The following is a 22,775-nucleotide window of genomic DNA, read 5'->3' on the forward strand; positions in this document are numbered from 1 at the left end:
GCCATGCGCATAATCATTTTAAAGGGGACCCTACCTTTTTTTTTCTAAACAAATATCAGAATGTCACATAGCATTAAACAGAGTAGCATAGTTTTTCAAATACTTTACCATACTTATAATCATTTGAAATTTCCTAAAAGCGACATTATTGAGGGGTGCGCTTTATGTGGCTTTTTGACCAATTGATTGCTATTTATGTAACTGGGTAAGATATTTAGAAGAAGAATGTATTTCATTTGTACCATTTATGAACCAATTTTCTGCAGTTTATGCACACATTAATGTGATGTTTAGAGCCGTAGAACGCTGTGATGCACCGATACGTGTCAAACATTCTCCCAGAAAAGAGAGATATTAGAGGAGAGAGGCAGAGTGATTAGGGAACGTGTTAATTCAGAATCTGGCCCTGCATCCTTATTTGTGACACTGTTGCCACTGGCCCCAGTTTATAAATACTGTATTCAGCTAAAGCCTTGTTCTGCATTTCCCATGGGTCCATAGCCTCCTCTCCCTTCCACCAAAACATAATTTGTATGTGTCAGACAGCCAGACCCCTGGCAATTCCATGTACTTATTGGAGAATTCACAATACTATTGAAATGTGCCTTTAATAACTTCCATTGGGAGTAGGTTTCAGTTGTTCAGGCAACGCTGATATAAAGAGCATTTTCAGAAAAGGTTATGTGGGTTAAAATGCTGTTATTCATATAAACAAATGAGTGGGTTTAGCGTGCCGAAGACACTTCCACTTACAGGACTTTAGGCTTCAAACAACATTTGCTTGATCAATTATGATGCTTCTCGGGAGGGTTAAAACAGAAATAAAGAAATAAAACCATGCATATTTATGAAACAGTGTAAGAAGTTTTTTCCTACGTGTATTATGTTTTAGTTGAACAATAATTAACTGGTTTGTGAATTTGACAGCCTAATATTATCTCAAGAGCTAGTTCTCATTTATTTTGAACTACAGCTGGTACAGGGTCTGGAGCTTTACAACTGTCCACAGTATAATAATTGTAATAAATGACAGATTTTGGAGGGTCTTCCATCACCAGTTCACCATAAATCATTAGTTACATTGGTAAATATTTAGCTTTTATTTTGTGTTCAGGCATTTTTCAATTATTTTTAAATAAAGCATGTTTTTAACCTGTCCATGCTTCTTCTAACGTCTAACACTTTGGCATGCATTGAACTTCTGGGTTTATTCACTATCGTAGGGGTACCCTGGGTCATGATGCTTAATCTCCATGTTGTGGAAGCAGCATTTAGGCAGGCCTATGGGGAGTATTCCCCTAGTTTAAGATTTTTTTAGGCTAGCCTTGCTCACATATGAAGCTAGGTTCGTCCCTCATTAAGCCAATTAGGACGGGCTCTGGGTAACCCGGAACCTTGTATGTATGCAGTTGAGTGAACGTGACATGCAAGATTTCTGGTCATCACTGGAAAGATACGTGGAGATTTTACATAGTAAAAAGTGCTTAGCATTAAATAACTGCACTAAATGAGGCAAGGGGATCTCCCACCAAAACTTTTTATTACTAGTAACAGTTTAAAAAAAAAAAAAGGTTTTCAAAAATAGTCTTCCCTTTTTTTTTAATATACATTTTTTACATAAATGTTTTAGACATTAGCACGTTAAGTCATTTTGTTAACCGTTCTATCTATGTTATCTTAACCCAAGAAACTAGATGAACACCCCGACTCCTTATCACCATTCCTGGGAATGGCAGCTTCCAGGTCTGCAGTTAAAATAAGTTTATTGGAACAAAATAAAATACGTATTTTATGTATTACTGTACCTATACATTCCTTGTACAGTTTAGATATATTTTACTCCTTGGCAAGGTCCAGAAGAAATATTTAGGAATTAATGATCATTTTGCAAAAGGCAGTATACAGCAAATACCAAAATAAATGTACAGTGTCAGTGCAGTCTTGCCAATCCGTTATTCATATCAGAGTTTCCGGCCTGTATGCAAAAGCTCCATCTGTAAGCATCTTTCAACACGTTTCTATTAATATTCATTTAAGCAGTGGAATACAGCAATGCATATTGTTAATTAAATTCTGCATAAAGTGAAACTCATATTTCTAGCAAAAGCATTAAAGCAAAGACTTGCTTCAAAGAGCTGCCCAATCATTCCCAATTTTATTTCTGTTGAAATCATGACTGAATTTGAATGTCTAACGCCTTAATTGTGAGGGACAACATTAAAAAAATAATAATAATGGTATATCAATGTACATACTACCAGAGACAGAGATATTGATAGCTAATCATACTTGTAAATGTCGTAGAGCTAGTTCCCAAAGCTAGTCTGCGATGGGTAAGAAATGATACAGGAAGCAGGCATGGCCCAATGATATTGTGGACTCAAAGGCTGCAATGGAAGCACAAAACTCAGCAGTGGTTATCAGAGCTTCCATGGGATACCCTTATAGAGTCCCTACATTTGTAGATAAACTTAATAGGTCAAGTCTGTAAAACATATAATTATATACCTGAACTGACCATATACTGTGACGGAATATCTAATATTTATGCCTCGGAGGGGTGTTTCTGAATGGTATTTGCTGGGTGCGCGCTGTTTTATCACTCTGTTTTGTACAGAATTGTATTATATATTTGTATATAACTTTGGAGAAGAAAGCATTTTTGATAGTAATAGGATAATATCAGAACGAGAATACATGATTTTAGGATGAGAAACTTAAGGGGAGAGTTTAGTCTACATTTGTAAATGCATATTGTAATCCATCCAGTGCATTTTACTGTATGCAGATTGGGAACGTACATTCTTTAGTTATTTGAGTAAGAATATGATACTTATATTTCACGCCTCAGCTAACTCTAGTGAAACCAAGAAGTGGAAACAGGAAGCATACTTAAGTACACTTCTTGCACATGTTCTGCAGCACCACTACTGTCAATGGGAGTATCAGTAGTCAATTGCATGTATACCAGTTGACCATCACTGTTCAAGTCTAGGTTCTACTGTAGCAATATTCTTCTAATCGTCTCAAGCTGGATTCCCCTTGAAACAGTGCTTCTAGGTCACATGACCAAGTTCCCAGGTAAAACGACTCACAGTTAATTCTTTTAACGGGGACTTACTTCGAGAAAATTCCCCGGAGCATTTTTTATCTATTTTGTACAGTACAAATGATTACTTATGTACCTACATACATAGAGGGGTCTAATCCACTAAAGAGGGAGTTTGAGGAAAGTAAATATTTCAACTACCTGATATTATTATGCATTTTAAAGGCCAAACAATGCTGCAATTATCCTGAAAGGAAGTCTGAATTGGCCCTGTTTAGTTAAATTTGTGAGGATAATTTTCATAAATAAATTTAAGTCAGTTTCTTATTTCTCATGGTAGGTCATTATTATTATTACAGCATACAAATAGACAAAGGTTTATGATCTACTTAAGCTGTCTGGCCATAGCATTATGGATATTGATTAAATCATATTAAATTAATTATTAAAAATGTTTAGGTTCACATATCTTGCTTTCACATCGTTCACATCAGTATAACTGCATCTACCTCCAACTGTGGTACATCTGCTAAACCACATTATCAAGTCTTTCCCCTACATAAACCCTCAGTGTTGATCCCTCAGCTGAATGTTATATAAAATTGGCTAGACAGTGTCTATCTTCAGCTTCTGTGCAGCTGCTCGGCCATGGAAAACCATTTTATGAATGCACAGTGATTGTACTACTGTGGCTTCCAGAAGAAGTCTAGAACACAGTGGTGAGTAATGCTACAGAGGACAGATGACTTTTATGAGCTGTGTGCTTCAACACTCATGAGGGTGTGTCACCTACTGCTTTGTGGCTTATCTAGTATTATTATTATTCCTAGACGCCTCCACTTCATAATAATAGCACTTACAGTGGACTGGATCTATCTGAGCAGGAATTTTACAACCTAGTAATGGATGCGACTAAAACGACTAAACTCAATAATTAGGACATATAGTGTAGTTTCACTTGTGTATAGTGTAGCTTGTGAGAAATGGGCTATTAATAAAATGCCGCCGAGGCACAAGGGTAGGCAAAGCTGATGCAGACACATATCATATGCTTGTGAAACACACTAGTGCCTAAGGAGCATTTACTGAAATGTTTGCCCATTGCCATCTACCTCTTCATGAGACCTGTATTGTAACATGCACTGACCATGCTAGATCTAAGTTTACGACCCAAGTTTGGACTGTTTTAACCCTCAGGAATTCAAGATTGTCTTTAAAATCTTTATTTGGGGTATAACCCCTTAAAGATCAACTCAATTTCTGTTAAGATAAATGTATACATAACCCACCCAGCCAGCTTTCAGTCCATGTACAATGCAGCAGAATATATATGAAATATCCACATAACTGAAGTAGGATGCATCTGAAAGAGCAGTTAAATCAATACCTGTTTGTGCAAAGCATCTATAAATAGAGCAACCCGGTGATGTATAAACTAATTTATATATCTCTGCTCACAAGTCATGAGCATCAGCAAACATTTTCCAAGGGGAGTTCAGCTGGTGGTACAGCCAAAAAAAAAAGAGGCTTTTTCCCTATCCATTTGTTAGACTAGTACAAGAACTTTTTTTCTCCAGTTTTAACAATGCATGATGTAAAGGTTATAAAAAAAACAATGAGGAAAATAGGTAATCCCTTAATCTTCTTTAATTATGCCGTGCTCATTTGAGGTGCTATTTTACCTCCGGGACAGTAGATGGCACCGACACTAGGGTAATGAGCAGGTCTAAGAAAATGCCAATACAAAATGAAACCCTAACTCTGTGTGATCTGCTGTTGAAACAATGATTAACCCATTCTTTACCGAGGGTGTTTTCTGCCCAATAAGCTTGGACTTTTTCAGCATTTTTAAACTTAAACATGATTCTGGATAATCGAGGCTGTGTTTCCAGTAGCTGGGTGCAGACTAATGTCCATATACACATACTTATTCGTCCACAGGAACACAGCATGTGACGTCCCATGCATCTATCCGCAGCAGCACCCCATGTTACCTTTTGTGCATCAAAGCATCTCACCACTCTCTGTATAAACATGCCATGCCTGATCTGGACATTATTTATCCTGAGGATGATTGCCAAGACATTTGGCAGGCAGGTCATAAGACTGTCCTGGTCAATATAGGTTTGTTAGCAGGAGTACTCTGATGGGTGGTCTCATGATTTGACCTCATGACTAAAGATATTAATTCCAATATCATGGTGTAGGATTAATAGACAGGTTATTAGATTAATAGATGGGTTATAAGAGCCACCCATTCTAGAAAAGCCACCTTCATAGCCAGATAATTCTTAATTACTTTTAATTCAAATTGTATTTAATAAAATAACTTCCCCAGTAAACCATATTTATCTAGCTCATTTGTTATATTACTCCCTATATCAGTTGCAAAGCAAAATAATCGCTCAATGCAGCTGTGCTGTTTTTGTACATTTTGTAGCTAGGAAAGATTACATAGTACTGTGATAATTGGGAAATTTACCATAATTGCTGTCAAATGCTGGTTTATACAGGCAAGTTCACATTATTCTTCATTCCACATATTTGAAGCAAAATACATGAATGATTAAAACATATAGCTTTCTGAAGAGTAACACATTTAATGTGCTGTTATGGTAGAAGGCTGATTTTTTTTCTCTAAATGCACTCAAGCATTTCCTTAAAACACTGAGAAATTAACCTGCATAGAAATAGGCTTTCCATTCTTAAATCCACAAGCTAGGTTTCCAGGCAGTGAGTCAAAACATCATTCACTATGTGCAAGAGAAGTAGGCACACGTCTGGGTGTCACAGAGCTTCTGTATTTGACTAATCTGCCTGCCGCCCACTTAAATGGCTCTTCATAAATAATTCAGATTTTAATTATATTACAAGCCCCTGACCTGAAGAGAAATGTAGACAGAGAAAAAAACAGAGAGAGAGAGAATAAAAAGCAGAATCCTGGATTGGAATCCCGCCTTTAGCAGATAAACCATTGTTCTTGAATGTTACAATCCTTGCTTCATAGAAACATAGAATTAGACTGCAGATAATAACCATTTGGCCAATCTAGTCTGCCCATTTCTCCTGACGTATAGACGCCTACTAGTCAGCAAGAGATTCCACATAATTGTACACAGTTATCCTGGATTTACCGTATTTCCTCTATTATAAGACAAGATTTTTTTCAGAGCAAATCCTCTTATATTCGAGGTCATCTTATAATCAAACCTCAAATAGAGGTCTGTCTATAAGACTAAGATCCAGATCCCCGCAGCGCTGCAGGATCTGGATCCTCCTGTCCGGCAACCGACGGACGTCTGCGCGATGCACGCAGACAACCTCCACTACTGCCGACACTTCCGCTGGGGCTTCCGGCGTGAAGTGATCTTCCGGTGCTCAGTCATAGAAGCCCCAGGTAGCAAAGGAGTCTGGAGCATGGGAGACAAGTCTAGGGATGCACTGATAAGTCGGGGGGGGGGGTTATAAGGCATATCAGGGGGCAGAGTGGTAAATAGGGGGTATAAGGCATATCAGGGGGAGGTTGGCATATAGGGGGCAAAGTAGCATATAAGGGAGGCAGAGTGGCATATAGAGGGGTATAAGGCATATTAGGGGGAGGGTGGCATATAGGGGGCATAAGGCGTATCAGGGGGCAGAATGGCAAATAGGGGGGTATAAGGTATATCTGGGGTGCAGAGTGCATATAGGGGGTATAAGGCATATCAGGGGGAAGGGTGGCATATAGGGGGGCAAAGTGGCATATAAGGGAGGCAGAATGGCATATAGAAGTGTATAAGGCATTTCAGGGAGGGCAGAGTGGCATATAGAAGGGTATAAGGCATATCAGGGGGGCAGAGTGGCACATAGGGGGTATAAGGCATATCTGGGGGGGCAGAGTAGCAAGCCATGGGGGGCAAGTTGGCAAATAAAGGGAAATAAAAACAAAAAATGCAGTTTTCTCAATCATAGTTTTTATTTAATATGAAAAAATAGTTTACATGTGAATAAATATTTACTGAGAAATCTTTTTTCTTATAGGGTAGTCTTATATTTTCTTTTTTTCTAATTTAATATTAACATTTTATTTATTGCATGGTTCCAATAAACAAACAGCCGAAAGCCTTGATAAAAACCCAGCTGCATGGGCAAGTTTTGGAAGACTGAAGGACCCAGGGCCACCTTTGTCTCCCCACGTTTTCCTGAATAGCACTGTACACCAACACCAACTTTATCTAAATTTTCTTCTGAACTCCTCAATTCTTGATTTGGTTCTCTACATTTCCAATACTAGACAGATACCAATATCACACTATAAACACTATGACATTGTGTTTTATGATATGCATTTAATCACTAAGAAACAGTTGCAACACAAAACCATTTATTAAAAGGTAGAAAATGTTATTAGCAGAAATAAATCTACTACAAAGAAAAATGAGAATATAGCAATTGCTACATTTCATAATCAACAAGGAGTAACTTCATAAAACCACTAACTTTGAAACGTGAACAAAAGATGAGTGTTTCAGTCATCTTCCATCACAGCCTTAGGCAACAGAGAAAGAGAGCATCAGTTTCACAACTATAGATAGATCTGCTTTCCTGACTCTTCAGAAGAAATCCACGGTTATTGCTTCCCTTTACTTTAGCTAGCTTTTGGCTAGGAGTTTGATGCAAAACTCTAGCTGGGCCTCAGGCAATTAAATTAGTTTAATTCTCCAGACCAAGGCTAGATTTTGTTCTGATTTTACAATCTCTAGTTTGAAAATAACAGAAATGTAAGTTGAATGCATTTGTAGGTATATTCTCCAAATAATGAACTCAGACCTAGCCGAGCACAGTACAAAATGACCCAGTCAGGCCCAGAGGGGCATGACTGGGTCATTTTGTACTGTGCTCGGCTAGGTCTGATGGACAAATGTGTGCTCGGCTAGGTCTGATGGACAAATGTATTAGGACACCTGAATTACACCAACAGTGACTTTTATGACAACCCATTCTAAATATATCAACATTAACATGTAGTTGCCCTCCCCCTTGTAGCTATGACAGCTTCCATTCTTCTAGAAAGGGTTTCCACAAGATTTTGGAATGTTTCTGTGGGAAGTTTTGCCCATTCATCTAGTTGAGCATTTGTGAGGTCAGCCACTGATGTAGGATGGGAAGGCCTAGCTCGCAATCTCCATTCCAGTTCATCCCAAAGGTGTTCCATGTGGTTGAGGTCAGGGCTGTGTGGGCCATTCAAGTTCTTCCACACCAAACTCACCCAACCATGTCTTTATGGATCTTGCTTTGTGCACTGGGGCATGCTGGAATTAAAAAGGGCATTCCCACAAAGTTGGAAGCATAACATTGTCCAAAATGTCTTTGTATGCTGAAGCATTTATTATTATTTATTATTTATTGTTTTATATAGCGCCATCAAATTCACAACCCAAACTCGCTTACCAGAGTTCAGCAGCGGTATGCTTTACACCACTTAATCAGATGCTTGACATTGTACTTCGTGATGTGAGGCTAGCGGGATGAAATTTCACAAACTGACTTATTGCAGAGGTGGCATCCCATCACAGTATTATGCTTGAATTCACTGAGCTCTTCAGCTCATTTTTTCACACACGTTTGTAAATGCAGACCACGTTGATAGGTGCTTGATTTCATACACCTGTGACAATGGGTCTGATTGAAGCACCTGAATTCAATAATTAAATGTGTGTCCCAATACATACATACATACATACACTATATAGACAAAAGTAACTATGTATGTACCACCTAAAGAAACTTGGATTACAGAGTGGTGTCTTTTTGCAGGGGAAAGGATTGCATGCACAATTTTACTCTACCTTGTCTATGTTCAAACGACTGCCAAAGTATTTTACCAAGTTATGATAAGACAAAAAGATTTAAATGTTTTTCTAGCAGTATAATGAATTATTTAGTATAAAACTGTGTGGTCCCACTATGTCTCAATAGACAAGTGTTTGCCTGCATTGTGTGCTGCTCATTCACTTGCAGACCTGCTCTTACAATTAACAGAATGTCTAATCAATAATTTACATAACAGTCTTTGTTGAACGTTAACCTAAAACTTGAATGGTAAACAATGCTAAGGTTTTGGCAAAAAATGTTTTAAACACTGCTCATCACTACTGCTCAAAGCTGCCACGTAAGTTGTTCTTATCTCCATCCAATACTAATGACTTCTAACAGGAAAGAGCTATACATCGATATAGCAGGCATATGCAAATGATGGAACAATTAAACAGTGGGTTATGAATTCAAAAGGTGTCATACTTTGTGACCATATCTGCATGTCTACTAATATAAATCTTTGCGGGTTTTTTGGGGTTGGAGTAGAAGGCGTGATTGTATGCCGGGGGGGGGGCAAGTAAATGCTAGCCCAGGGTCCAATCAGTATTAAGATATACAATATCATAGGCATAGCACATCGGTGCTGTCAAGGTATTAGAATTGGATTATATTGATTTTAAAGAGTCTGCAGGTTATTGCTTTTGAATATGCACCTGTACATTCACCCTTCTGCTTTAACCCAGCAAGGGATGTTGCAAAAAAATTTCAGAGAAGACTATATATTAGAAATATGGCAAGAAATAAAATGTTTATGTCTATTCAAAATTAAAATCCATGTCTTGAGCACAAATTGAAAAACCAAGGTCTGACTTGCCAGAAACATGTAAACTAATAAACAAAATACTAGGAGCTGCTATTTCCTTCAACAATGTAACTATCAATACAAAAAATGCTTGTATACAATGACAGTCCCATCCCTAAAATACTAGGGATGTATAGATACATATCAATTTATATATAGATATATAGATATATAGATATATATATATATATATATATATATATATATATATATATATATATATATATATATATAAATAAAGTACTCCTGGTGCCAAGTATGAAAATTAGCATTACAACCATAGCAACCTATGAATGATGCAATCAGCCGAAACACTCTATAGGTTAGAATGGTGATTTGAAATATTGTTCCAGAATTGCTTATACATATAATGAAAGTCTTACTGATGGTCTGACAGGCCAGTGGCGTGCTTAGGAGGCTTGGGGTGGAGGTCCGCCCAAGGTGCCACTTATTAGGGGTGCCACACCAGCCCAGCCAAAATTGTTTACAAACGGCCATTTCAAACTTGACCATCCCAGTCCAGGTAGGAACTAGCCCATTGTGAATAATTTTGGACCGGACTAGGGAGGCAGGAACGTAGCTGGGTCACATAACATAAGGTTACTTCACTATCCCTTACGAAGGGACAACCCAATGAGCATACCTGTTCCTCCGGGTCAAGACCTGAATCCTCCGGGTCATGAGTCCTTGCAGGACACGGCCAAGACTGCACACTCCCCCGACGTCAGCGGGACCGTGTGCAGTCTTGGCCGCGTCCTGCAAAGACTCTGGGTACCCGGAGCCAAGAAGTTCCCAGGTATGCCAATGAGTCTCTGCTATAGGACCAGGCTGGGCCTGTATAATGTATAGTTAAAACAGTGAGATTTCCTTACAGCAGCTTCACAATTGGCCAAGTTAGCCCTTCTTGCTGGAAAAATTTGTGCTGGGCCTTTTACAATAAATAGATAAAAAACAGGCGTTAAGACCACAACTCTTCTTTTAGTTAATAAACCAAAATATTTTTCTGCCCTACAGGGCCACCATCTTGTTAAACAAAAAATTAAATATATATATTTTTTTTACACTGGCCTGTTGGTCTAAAAATTACATTAAACTGTTTTTGCATTTATATAAAGGAACAATTTAAATACAAGTCCAATGCACAGAGATTTAATTTAACCCAAATCAATAGATGGCCCTAAACTACCCTCATTAGGTTTAATTAAAGGTTAATTACGTGCATGGGAGGTATTAATACAAACCAAACAGAATGAATCTGCTGAAGCGTGGCAGTACTCAGAAGTTAACGCTACCACGTTTCCCTTTTAGAGCAATGCTTCCATGTGTATTGCCAATTAAAGTGGCCCATAAACCTTATTGCTAGAAAGCTCTAGGTAATCCCCATTGGCAGCCCATATGTCATTGAGATAACAAGCTCCGTCACAGTCTGTCTGTACACTCACAAATGGCAAAACAGCTTGGACAAGAGATGATGACCTCACAGCCTACAGCAAGCAAGTAGTTATATGTGTAAATATATATTTTTCTTTTGTGCTTTAAAAAAGAAAATGCCTGGTCAATATTAAGTTTTAATACGATACAATCTTTTTATATAAATGCAAGCAAACATTAAATAGGCCACTAAATAACATTTTTTTTTTTTTGATTATCGTGTCTTATTATTCTTAACATAAATCCTCCTTGGACAGTTGAAGAAAGTAAAACTTCAAGTGCACTCACACTTGTGATTTGTCTAAGGCTGGTTTGCAGAACGAGATATATATATGAAGAAAAAAGAAAAGTTGCTTAGACCTTGAATCCTGGGTAAATGAACAATCTCTCCCAAGATATATCACTGTCACAGTTTAGAAGCCTCAGCAAGGTGATGTGATTGGCTTTTTTATTCTATTCTGACAACTACTGGGATATAGCCAAAGAGCAGCAATGCTAAAAATTAAAAGCTTTCACAACGCAAACATGTAAAAAGGCCAGAGAGACGAAAATATGGTTATGGTTTTATACTGTTTAATCACCTGAAAAATAATACTATTATTACCAAATGGGAAGATTATCAGTACCCAAATTCTGAAACTGACTCTTTGCTCATTCTGTTCTAACTTTGTTCCAGTTGGTTCTTTGTTGGCTTGAATGCATTTGAGTTTAGAATATATTTACTTTCTATTATTAGTGCTATATATATATATATATATATATATATATATATATATATATCACACACACACAAAAACAAAAAATTGTTAGTTTTTTTTTACATACAGAACTCTGTATGTAAGAGGATTGGCAGGACGACAGACAATAATAATTAAAACGGGCAAGATTATTCATGTCATGCGTTACTGTTTATTAGTTTCACACCTCAAGTAGATGCAACAGAGAAGGTTTTCCAAGACAGGCTCCTTAATTAGTATAGGTCAGGCTGATTAATCTTCATGATTCATTTAGTTAAATTACTCATTGTTGAAGTTATTTGGGAACCACTGTTGAGACACTCTGCTATGTCTCATAACAGATAATTTCTGAGCATACACATTGAGTGATGCTACTTGAGGACTAGTGTGTTATAAGTTAAACTAGGTATCCTTTCAGGAGTGGTCCTCAACCAAGTAAAACCTCAGGCAGGAAACCCTCTTTGTTGCCCTACACATTCACGCGCAGGGCCAGCAGACCGACATTCAAAACAGCCACTGAGTGGCTGCGAGCAGGATTGGTTGGGGGATCCCCAGCATAACAAGCATTACAAAGGTGGTGTATATGTGGGTGTGGCAAAGGGGGAGGAGCTTGTGGGTGGAGCCAGGGGCAGCAAAATTATGTTTTGCCTAGGGTGGCAAAACCAGCCCTGTTCCCACACCATGTATTTTTAATACATTCAGACTGGTAATGTAGGCACTTATCTCTTGTACCCAATGCATGGTGGATACTTCCGCTGCACCCCTGTCGAGCACCTGACAAACTTCTACATGCGGACCAGCTGGTACCCACATGGTCCAAGTGCCCTAGGCAACTGCCTAACTCTCCTTGAACTAAGACTAGCCCTGTTGTCATTCATTTCATTCACAGATGAGAAATAAAAACAGAAGCACATAATAGAGAGTACATGCATTTTCATTATCCTTATTGATTAATTTGGGATTTTAATAAAACTAAGTGAATGGCATGGGACTTTTCTGCACATCACAATTTAATAAAAACATCAATAAATAACTGAGGCTCATTTAAAAGTGCTTTGCTGTGAAACCCTTTCATCATTTCGAAAACGACTTACCTAGTACAAACAAGATCACTTTTTATTTATGTATTTTAAGGGTGCTTGCCCTGGGTTGACACACAACAACTTAACACTATCCCATGTGATGTACATCACTTAATGTAATTACTGCTTCAACAACTGACCAAATTACCACCAGTAAGTGTAGGATGTTATGGTTATACTAAACCAGCAAGTTATCAGGTCACTGAAAAAGAATGATGTCTGTTTGGAAATAAAACAGTTGGTGTTCTGAATTATTCTTTGCTAAGATAGGAAAATTATAGAACGGGTTGCTATTTTCCTGATTAAATCAATTATTCTCATTTCTTTACCTTTGAATGCCACAACTGCACAAGCAAGGTGATTGCTGCTTTGCTTTGTACCCTTCCCATCAGGTTTTTTACTCTGATCCCATCAGTCCAACAATCAGCTGTATCATTATCACAGGGAGGGGTCTTTCTAAGCTAACGCATAGCCTGCATATGCTTTTGTGCTCTCACCAGAGTGATAAGCACCATCCGGCAGGCAATACTCTGTTATTTCCATTGAGAACCTGTAATTACCTACCAGACGCAACTCTTCAACTTGCTTAACACATTAGAAGACTGGGAACTGCATGAAAGTTACTCGGCTAACAGAATGTCCACACAGAATGTTCAAGTACCCATAAGATGACGTGGTATAAAAACATTTGTCATGGAAGCTGCTTCTGTCCTTGTGTTGCTACACTGATATACACTATATCGACAAAAGTAGACTTGGGCCCCGGCCAAGTCTTCTTGCTTGTCTTTGTGTACAAAAAAAAATATTCCAGTGTTCTTCTCAGGCGAATATTAGTGTGTATTCTTTGAGTCTCAGACAACCGCTCTGAGCAACTTGGCTTGGGAGGAATGGGAGATCATGGAATGGGTTTCCATGGCCGAGCAGCTGCATACAAGCCTCACATCACGTAGTACAATGCCAAGTGTTGAATCGGGTGGTGTAAAGCACACCACTGCTGGACTCAGGAGCAGAGAAAATGTGTTTTGTGGAGTGAGGAATCACGCTTCTCTGTTTGGCTGTCTGATAGGCAAGTCTGAGTTACGAGAATGATACCTGCCTGAATGCATTGTGCCAACTGTAAAGTTTAGTGGCGGAGGGATAATAGTATGGGGCTGTTTTTCATGGGTTGGGCAAGGCCCCTTACTTCCAATAAAGGAAAACCTTAATGCTTCAGCATACCAAGACATTTTTTACAATGCTGTAGTTCCGCCACTGGATCCATGTAACCTCCACTCTTACGGACTGTAAAATGTGACTACAAAAAGAGATTCATGTCACATGAAAGAACGCAGAAAGCTGATTGCCATCACTGATGCCCATAAGGGGCCCCATCATTAACCTGCCCCTGCCCAGTGCTCCTGACAAAAGGAGGCAGCTACATGAGAAAGAAGCTAATGCAAAATAACAAAACATTACCACTAACACATAATGGTACGTCCTACCGGAAACACTGCAGTGTGCAAGCAGGCTCTGCAAAACCTCAAAGTTCCCGGGGCTTCCTAGCAAACAAGAATCTCCAGCAGCAATCTGTGTGGGGTGTCTGTCATTAGCGGTTATGTCATTGGGGTTAGTCAGTGCCAAACTTCTCTTCTTGTCACAGCAGGCTATTGTCATGTCCTTACCAGTCGGGGATTATAAATGGATGAGAAAGGAAGTCGAGTTGGGTCTCAATGCCTCCCTTAACCTCTCATGTGTTAAGGTTGGACTTGCCCACCGAGCTTTATGGACGGCTGGTGGTTAGCACTTGATTTATTGGAGGTATGTTGATTTGTGTTAGACGAGGGGAGAGGTGAGAACCCGGGGGAATTTTTTCCGGCGGATGGTTGACAAGGACGGTTTTAGATATTTCTGTATTAGTTTACTAAATGATGTTTTAAATTAGTAACATAATGTTGGATTATTTACAATATGCTTTAATATTTATGGTTCTGTTTCTTGGCTAACACAGTATTTGAAATATACAATAAATGCTGTGGCCTGTTTACATCCAAATCTGGTGTCTGTGTTTATTTGTAGAGGGGTATTATTAGGTCAAGTCAGCACTGACCCCCCTACTTTCATACATGACTTTTTTTTTTTTTTTTTTTTTTTTTTTTTTTTTTTTACTGGTATTCATTAATTTCTCTACATATTTGGTAGAAAGTTTCCTACCCCTTTCATTGACCATCTTAATTTACAATAACCCTCATATAGCTCCTAAATGTACCTTGACCTACTGCTGGAAGGGGCAACGTTAGATTATGCTCCTGCGCATAGCTCAGACAGGTCCCATTCTATCATACAAATAACCAATGGATACAAACACACCATTAGCTTTGAAATAAAATTATGGAAACACCATCAATTCAGACATTTAGTCTGAATTGCGGTATATCATTAATCTTGGTTACTTCAAAATGAAATCAATCTCAGGTTATAGCTTTGCACATTTTTAAAAGCTTTTTGTATTTTGCTTTATCTTATAAAGGGTAGAATGAAACTAACACATTTTGATTTTTTTATAGCCCAGAGGTACTGTATAGTTCATATCAAAACATATCAACATTGCAAAGCTATATAAAAAAAAAATAAGTCTTTTATGGATGATTGGTTTAAAATATTAAAATGAAAAGCGAATTATGTGTTTTGCCTTCCATACAAAACTTCATCACGGTATGAAACCTAATATATAAGCTATTACGTTTCTCTATAATTATGTTTGTCATATTTACTGGGAAAACAATGCATTGCCCATGGTGGTCATAATTGCAATCAAGTACACTGTGATTGAAGTTTTAATAAGAAACTCAGAACTTATAACACATTAAACAGAAAATTATCATTGAGAACTATCGCTAATGAGCAGCATCTTCTCAGGGTGTACTTTACAACACTTTGATACTAAAGAAATTGCGCAAGCTTTAAAGAGGCTGAACATTAATTAGTAGAAATATTATATTACTGCTTGCAGATATTTCTAGTCAGAAGAAAACTAATTCAACCTAATTTAAATAGTTTCATTTTATGTAGTGAAAGCATTAAAATACTTTTTTTTTTTGCAACACTAACCCCTTAAGAGCAGGGCTCTTTTACAAAGCGATTCATGCTTTTCCTATGTCTTTCTTCAACAATAATAATTTTATGTCCACCCAACATATATATTGTTCTTTTTCTGGACATGTATGACTTTGTATGATTTGAAACCGCATTTATACATATAATAATATATACACAAAATGGGAGAACATGCTTTTTGTAATTTTGCTTAATGGTTCCACTGCCAAAATGAAGCCCACTTTATGTGTAGCAACATAAATAGGCTTTTGAGGTTATGAAGACCAAAACATCTCCTTACAGGAGACATCTCCTGAAGGGTACAAGATGTCTAATGTTTTGAACCCTTTTTAAAGATCTTTTAATTTTTCTCTTTTGTTTCATTTTTACCTTATTGTAAAGGCGCTGGTTTTGCTGAGAAACTGAAAAATGGGTGAAAGTGGCAGCTTTATTTTATGACGAGGTATGTCATTGGTCCACTAGGGGCATTATTTTGTGATGTACCTAGCACAATTTAATTGTTAACATTATTGGTCAAGTGAAACATCAAACATTTGTGAACTTGGGCAAATCAGAATCTGTGGTAATGTCCATAATCATCTTTGAAAAGTTGGCAGTAAGAGTGTCGGGGGCATCTTAATCTCGAACGTATCCACTGTAGCTTATAACGGAATAAGCATTGTTACAAAAGATACAATACAGCAAGATGAAACCGATGAAACCTAGGCAAAGAGTCGCTAGGGAGAGGGTTACAGGAGGGCAGAGAATGCAGACTGTGGGACACACTTTCTTCATGTTTCAAAAACGATGTCTCTTTTATAGTTGCCTGAATGCTATAATAAAGACAAACAATTTCATGAATAATTTTATTTTTAATATTAGCTTTTGTTAATGACAAGCAATTTACTGTATTTGGTATTATTCTTTTTTAAAAAAATGTAAGGTCTTTTGCCTTAAAAAAAAAATATATGTAAATGAATATTGTTTACTTTGACATGTTGGATTGGAAGAGAATGAAGTTTGATTGTAACGATAAACTGTATTAGAAGATTCCCCTGCGGCTCTGACTAATTAAGCTCTGTTGGGCTGTGTAACATGACGTTAACAGACAGCATTAAGCTAAAAGCTCACCATTAGTGAATGGAATATGCAAAGAAAATGCTAATGATTATTTTAACAAGCTCTTTCTTGATTATCTGTGAAATCAGATCCAAATGTAGTATGAAAACAAAATGACCCTAAAATTTTAAATGAAGAATAAATATAAAGGCAAATTACATACGGGATCTTTAATAAAAAGTAAATTCAGTTTCTTCATGTAGACTTTTGGCTGTCCTTGAGACAACCTGGCTTCAATGGTGATATAACAAAAAGTATTTCAATTACCTTACTGGATCAGAAATTGAATAATCTTAAAAGGTTTTATCTGTAATTGCTCGTGTCGCTTTACCATCAAAAGGCGCACTAGGTGTCATAACTGTTAAGTATGATTTACTAATGGAGAATAGAAGCATTATTTATGTCAAAAAATGCTTGTTTGTCATTGTAAAGATTTTTAAAAATGAACTTTAATCTTGAAGAGAGAAAGAGAGTTCAGCTGTCCCAATTATGGAGGACTGTCTCATGGACATAGAGATCGGTGTTGGACACATTTCTCACTCCTTCCCAAACCCATTTGCTGCTTTTGGCATTGGTACATTCCCCTCCAGATCTGCTGATGGAGCGTGCTGGGATGGATATGTGGTCATGTTTTGCACTCCATCCTAGTTAGCTGCAAAGCACACAAAGACAACGGTTCTGAGCCAGCAAAAAGATAAACAAGAGCCTCAACTGTCACTGAAGTAATCTGTGCTTGTAGGGAGAGCCACAAATTATAAAGCTGCTCAGCAGACATTACACGGTTTTCTCTGACATTGGCAGGATGTCCATTGGTGGCTTGCATTACAGAGAAAAACATCCCAACATCAGCTATTGTGAAGATGATTCACCACCAGATTTGACAAACTGTCTGTCCTGATACTGGTAGCAATCATTGAGACTTTCCACAAGTGACTTAATATTTTATTGTCAAACATTGGCTGTGAATTTAATATACTGTATACATATGTATAAATATGCTATGTTTTACATATGTTCTCCTTTGTCATGCTATCCAACACGCAAAAACCGTTGACCCCAAAATGCAACATGGAATAATGATAAAAGAAACCCTGGCAAACGTGTTGTGTTTGAGCACAGGTTTTAATTGTCTCTCATATGTCAAACTTATCCAGGATATTGCAGATGCACATAACCATTATAAAGCTGACTGGTACTCTAGTGTGTCCTAAGTAAAATAGGGTCTAAATGAAGGTATACCATGCTTGCACTGCTTTGACTCAGGGATAGGCACCAACATAGCTCATGGTGGACAGATCGGAAGTAGCTTATTACTAAAAATGAAATAACTGAAATAAGATTTGTGTGTGTGGCTAGACCCTGCTTGCATGAAAGATGGCCATGAATGGAAACATTTACAGGTTAACCTCAGAGTCTCCAAGTGAAGCCCTGCTTCCCCGGGACTCGTAGTAATGACGGCAATTTGGCACTATATTATTTTGACACGTTTGTAAAGTTACTTTTATATCAAATAAGTATTTTAGTGAATAAGCTATGCTGCGTGGCTCATCTCTGAAACCACAGACATCACTTACCTTGTTATTCTAAAATGTATAGTACAGACACACAATCTGCTATCATTCATGAACTGCGCTCTTTTCGGCTGCAGTATTAACATACAGAACTGTACAACCCTATTACAATCAATCCCTGGAAGATGTGCTATTTCCGATTATGGCTAGCAGGCTTCAAACCTGATGCAAAGCAAGGTCAGCAATGACTTAACATCTCCCTTGTCGCTTACAAGTCAGATTCTCTCACTCAAGAAATAAATAGGTTGGCTTTGCGCCAGTTTCATATTCAGTCATACACATGATCCGATATATATATATATATATATATATATATATATATATATATATATAATGCAACAAATAAAATAAAAGGTAGAAGAATTGAGGTCTATAGCCTATCAGTTACATAGCACAGTTGCAAAAGCAATGGTTGCATTAACATGTTTTCGAAAATACCACCTGTGTGCCTTGGCAATGCAAGGGTTTGCATTTATCACTTGACCAACATGTGAAGGACTGTGGCAGCTGTGGCAAAGCAGCTTTGTAGAAGATGCCAGATACTTTAAGCATCTCTCGCGGAGAAGGCAGACGTTCTGGCATCTGGATGAACTGCACCTTTCACAGCGACAATGACACCAACCTATTCCTGTCTTTTGAAGACAGCTGTCAGCGTCTGTCTAACTACACTGCCAGATTGGACATTTTTTTTTGTTCATGGATATTTTCCAGTCAGTTCATAAATTTACTAATCTAGTAGAAAATAAATGCTTAATACAACTTAGTGACTGCCCCAAGGCTAGTGCTCTTTATTTTGTGAAGTAAGATTTGGTTGGGAGCCAAACAAGCAATCAGTCTGATGGGAGGCCAAAAATACAAGATTTTGTGCTAAAATCTGACTAGCTATGTGGCAAATAGGTCTCAAGTTTGCATTTATAATGTCCCTAGCTTGGTTTAATCACTTTTTTAAAAGTGGTTGTATGAACACGTATACATGGACAACAAAATGTCATCTTCACCTTCTAAACCGGTATGTTCTTAATGTGTGTTAATCTTTTGCATATTGTCGATTTCTTGACCATGTGTTATTTTTCACTGTCCCCCATTGTAATAGTGCTATGTGATCTGCTGCTGTTGCTCTTAAAAATAAATGTGATGTAACACCACAGTGTGGTCATTCAAGGGATCTCATTAAACCTACAATGTAATTCTGAAGACTATGGGTCATCTTTATAATGAACAGTACAGGACAAATGTGGAGCAGTTGATATGGAATATACTGGTATTTCTTTTATGGATGCTAAACTGTTGCATCATTTACAGCATGATATTTGATAAATCATCACTAAACAAAACATCTTAAAGATACTTAAATAATTCTGTACAAGAAAGCAGAAATTAACATCTGGGCAAAAGACCCATAACATGCAACACAACTTGAAGTAGGGAACATCTTACTTTAGGTGCTGAATAAAAGTAGCAATAGTTTAATGAGTTGGTAAAACGTGTGGTTCTGGCATCAGAGTATACCAAACATAAAAAATACAATAGATAGGAAAATAATGTTTAATCCGTTTATTTTCAGGCCATAAATTCTCTCCGTTAGTGATTTATTGAAGCTCTCTCATGGTTGGAAACTGCACGGCTGCCAAGAAGCTACTCAGCTAATGACATTTAGATTCTGAATGATCCACTAGATGGATGATAGAGGTAAAGACTGCATTTAACTTATTTAAAGAAGTTCCATTTAAAAGGATTGTTTTACTACTAATTCTGAGATTATTCCAGGATGGATAGTGAATATAAGTGGCTTAAAAAGCTAAAATTAGTTTAAAGTACCTCTTTCTCTATACATAGCTTTTTTAATTAAGTAAAAATATGTGTTTTGTAGACAAGCGCATTGTTTGTTTACAGCCCATGTTTACGTAATTCAAACTAAATTATAGTCCATTATTTTCTTAACAGAACCAACAGCTATATTTTTAACATACACTATATACATTGTAATATATATGAGAGAGAGAGAGATATTACTTACCACAAGTGCTTTGGAACGGTTCATCAAAAGTTTTTCAATATTCGTGGCCGCACTTTCCACCAACTGCCGCGCATTGTTGGCTTCAACGGTATATAAATGTGATTTTTTCAAGTATATCTATGAAAACAAAAAGAAGACAATATTAGACCACACACCTTTTGGAAAGCTTCCCTATGGCCTTAATAAGAATCTCTCAACATATCTTACTACTGCAAATAGCGCCATTGCTTAAGCTGAGAGGTAGGCAAGACACAATTTCAAACCAAAGTGAAATGGGAGTATATATACGGTATTCAATCTGAAACTTAAAGAATGCGTTGGAATTGGGTACCTGATATCACAAACAAGCAAGTATTCACCATTCCTGGGGTAGGAGAGAAGAGAAGCAATGACCCTAACCATAACTCATTCACCCCATAACTGCTCTCTGGCATTAACAATGCAAGGGTTTTCCAATATTTTTTTTTTTTTTTAAAGGGTCTGCCATTTTGTGATCAGAAGCAAGATAAGTACAGTACAACATCTGAGAAATACCAGCAGAGGAAACATAAATGGTTCCATTTACGTACCTGACACCTGCTCAGCAAATGTTTGCAAGTGAATTAGACACATGCATTATTGCCATCTTTTACGCTTCATTAAAAGAGAAACCCAAAAGCATACAATGTCACATATAATGCTCTTCAAGGTGTGTGGTGTCAGGAGTGTTCTGACCATGGAACTTCCAAGCACCTCCTTGGGCATGTGCTATGCCTCGTTTCCCAAAAGAAGGAACGCAAGTGCACTATTTCAGGTCTTGTCCATTTAATTGTTATTGAAAACTCAATATCCAACAGACTTTGATTAGAATTCCACTAATATTCGCCGGTTCCTGTGTTCAGTTTGGGCGAATATTCGTGTACATTCTTTGTGTTCAATTTTTTTCTTTGTTTTTTTGCAGAAGGGGTTAATACGGGGTTAACGCGGTACGCACTAAGCAGCAGCTTTGGCTCCAGGATTTTAAATGTCCGTACGAGCAACTCTATTGGTCGCCGGCAGGGGCCTCCTCTGCCATCAACCAATGAAGTGCACTTGTAGTTCATTGGTTGATGGCAGACGAGCCCCCGGCTAGCGACCAATAGAGTCACTCGTACAGACTTTTAAAATCCTGGTGCCGCAACTTGGCCGGGAGAGACAACTGGTCTCCCCGCTCCAAGAGTTAAACGTCTGTACAAACGACCAATAGAGGGCCGCGCGAGTGAGTCTACTGGTCGCCTGCAAGGACCTCCTCTGGCATCAACCAATGGGTTTTCATGTTCGCCCAAATACGAATGCACAAGTCTATATATATATATATATATATATATATATATATATATATATATATATATATATATATATATATATATATATATATATACACACGCACACATATAAGCACAGAAGTAGACAGCACCTACTATACGTACCTTTACATAAAGATTGTACTTTCGGGGTTCATATGATTATTATAACAACATTATCAACATAATAAAGCCATGGAAAAAATCATTTGTGGGTCACATCTGGTTGTTATTTTAAGTACCTTTTGTTTGTCAGGAACTGGAATGGAAATGTTGTTTTTCCTTAATGGTCCATTTTGTTTCACTCATATTAAAACTAATTAATGTAGACCATGCTTACTAATCACAACATAATCAGTATAAGGAACTGGCCTGGGAACAGAAACAAAAAGGGCATTGTTTCCTGCTGATACTATGATTGTTTGTACACCATTTGCCGATGGGATGAAACAGCTTGCTTGCTACAATACGAAATACACATGAAAACAATTTACACGTCAGCACTACAAACTTAGGTAAATAGTGTATGTCAAAGAGATCTAAAACAAGAATGGGTTAATACATTTTATGCCTATCCAGTATATAATAAGGCAGCCTTTTCATGTCAAAAGTAGAATTCTCTAGATGCAGTGTTCCATATTTCGCTATCAGTTGTAAACTTTTTATTATCCTAATAAATAGGCCACATAAAGGACAGAGCACTATTTCTCCATGATC

General features: G+C 37.6%; 1 protein-coding gene across 4 annotated transcripts in view; it reads right to left on the reverse strand.

Annotated features, from left to right (window-relative positions):
* The window catches only part of CACNA2D1 (calcium voltage-gated channel auxiliary subunit alpha2delta 1), a 247,077-nt gene that overhangs the window by 169,644 nt on the left and 54,658 nt on the right, over nt 1–22,775 (reverse strand). For all 4 annotated transcript variants that reach the window (XM_053465052.1, XM_053465051.1, XM_053465049.1 and 1 more), the window contains exon 3: nt 20,737–20,853. In XM_053465052.1, coding sequence (XP_053321027.1) covers nt 20,737–20,853 — 117 coding nt within the window. The remainder of the gene's footprint in view (nt 1–20,736; nt 20,854–22,775) is intronic.

Source organism: Spea bombifrons, chromosome 4 (assembly GCF_027358695.1).
Source record: "Spea bombifrons isolate aSpeBom1 chromosome 4, aSpeBom1.2.pri, whole genome shotgun sequence".
Taxonomy (NCBI): domain Eukaryota; kingdom Metazoa; phylum Chordata; class Amphibia; order Anura; family Pelobatidae; genus Spea; species Spea bombifrons.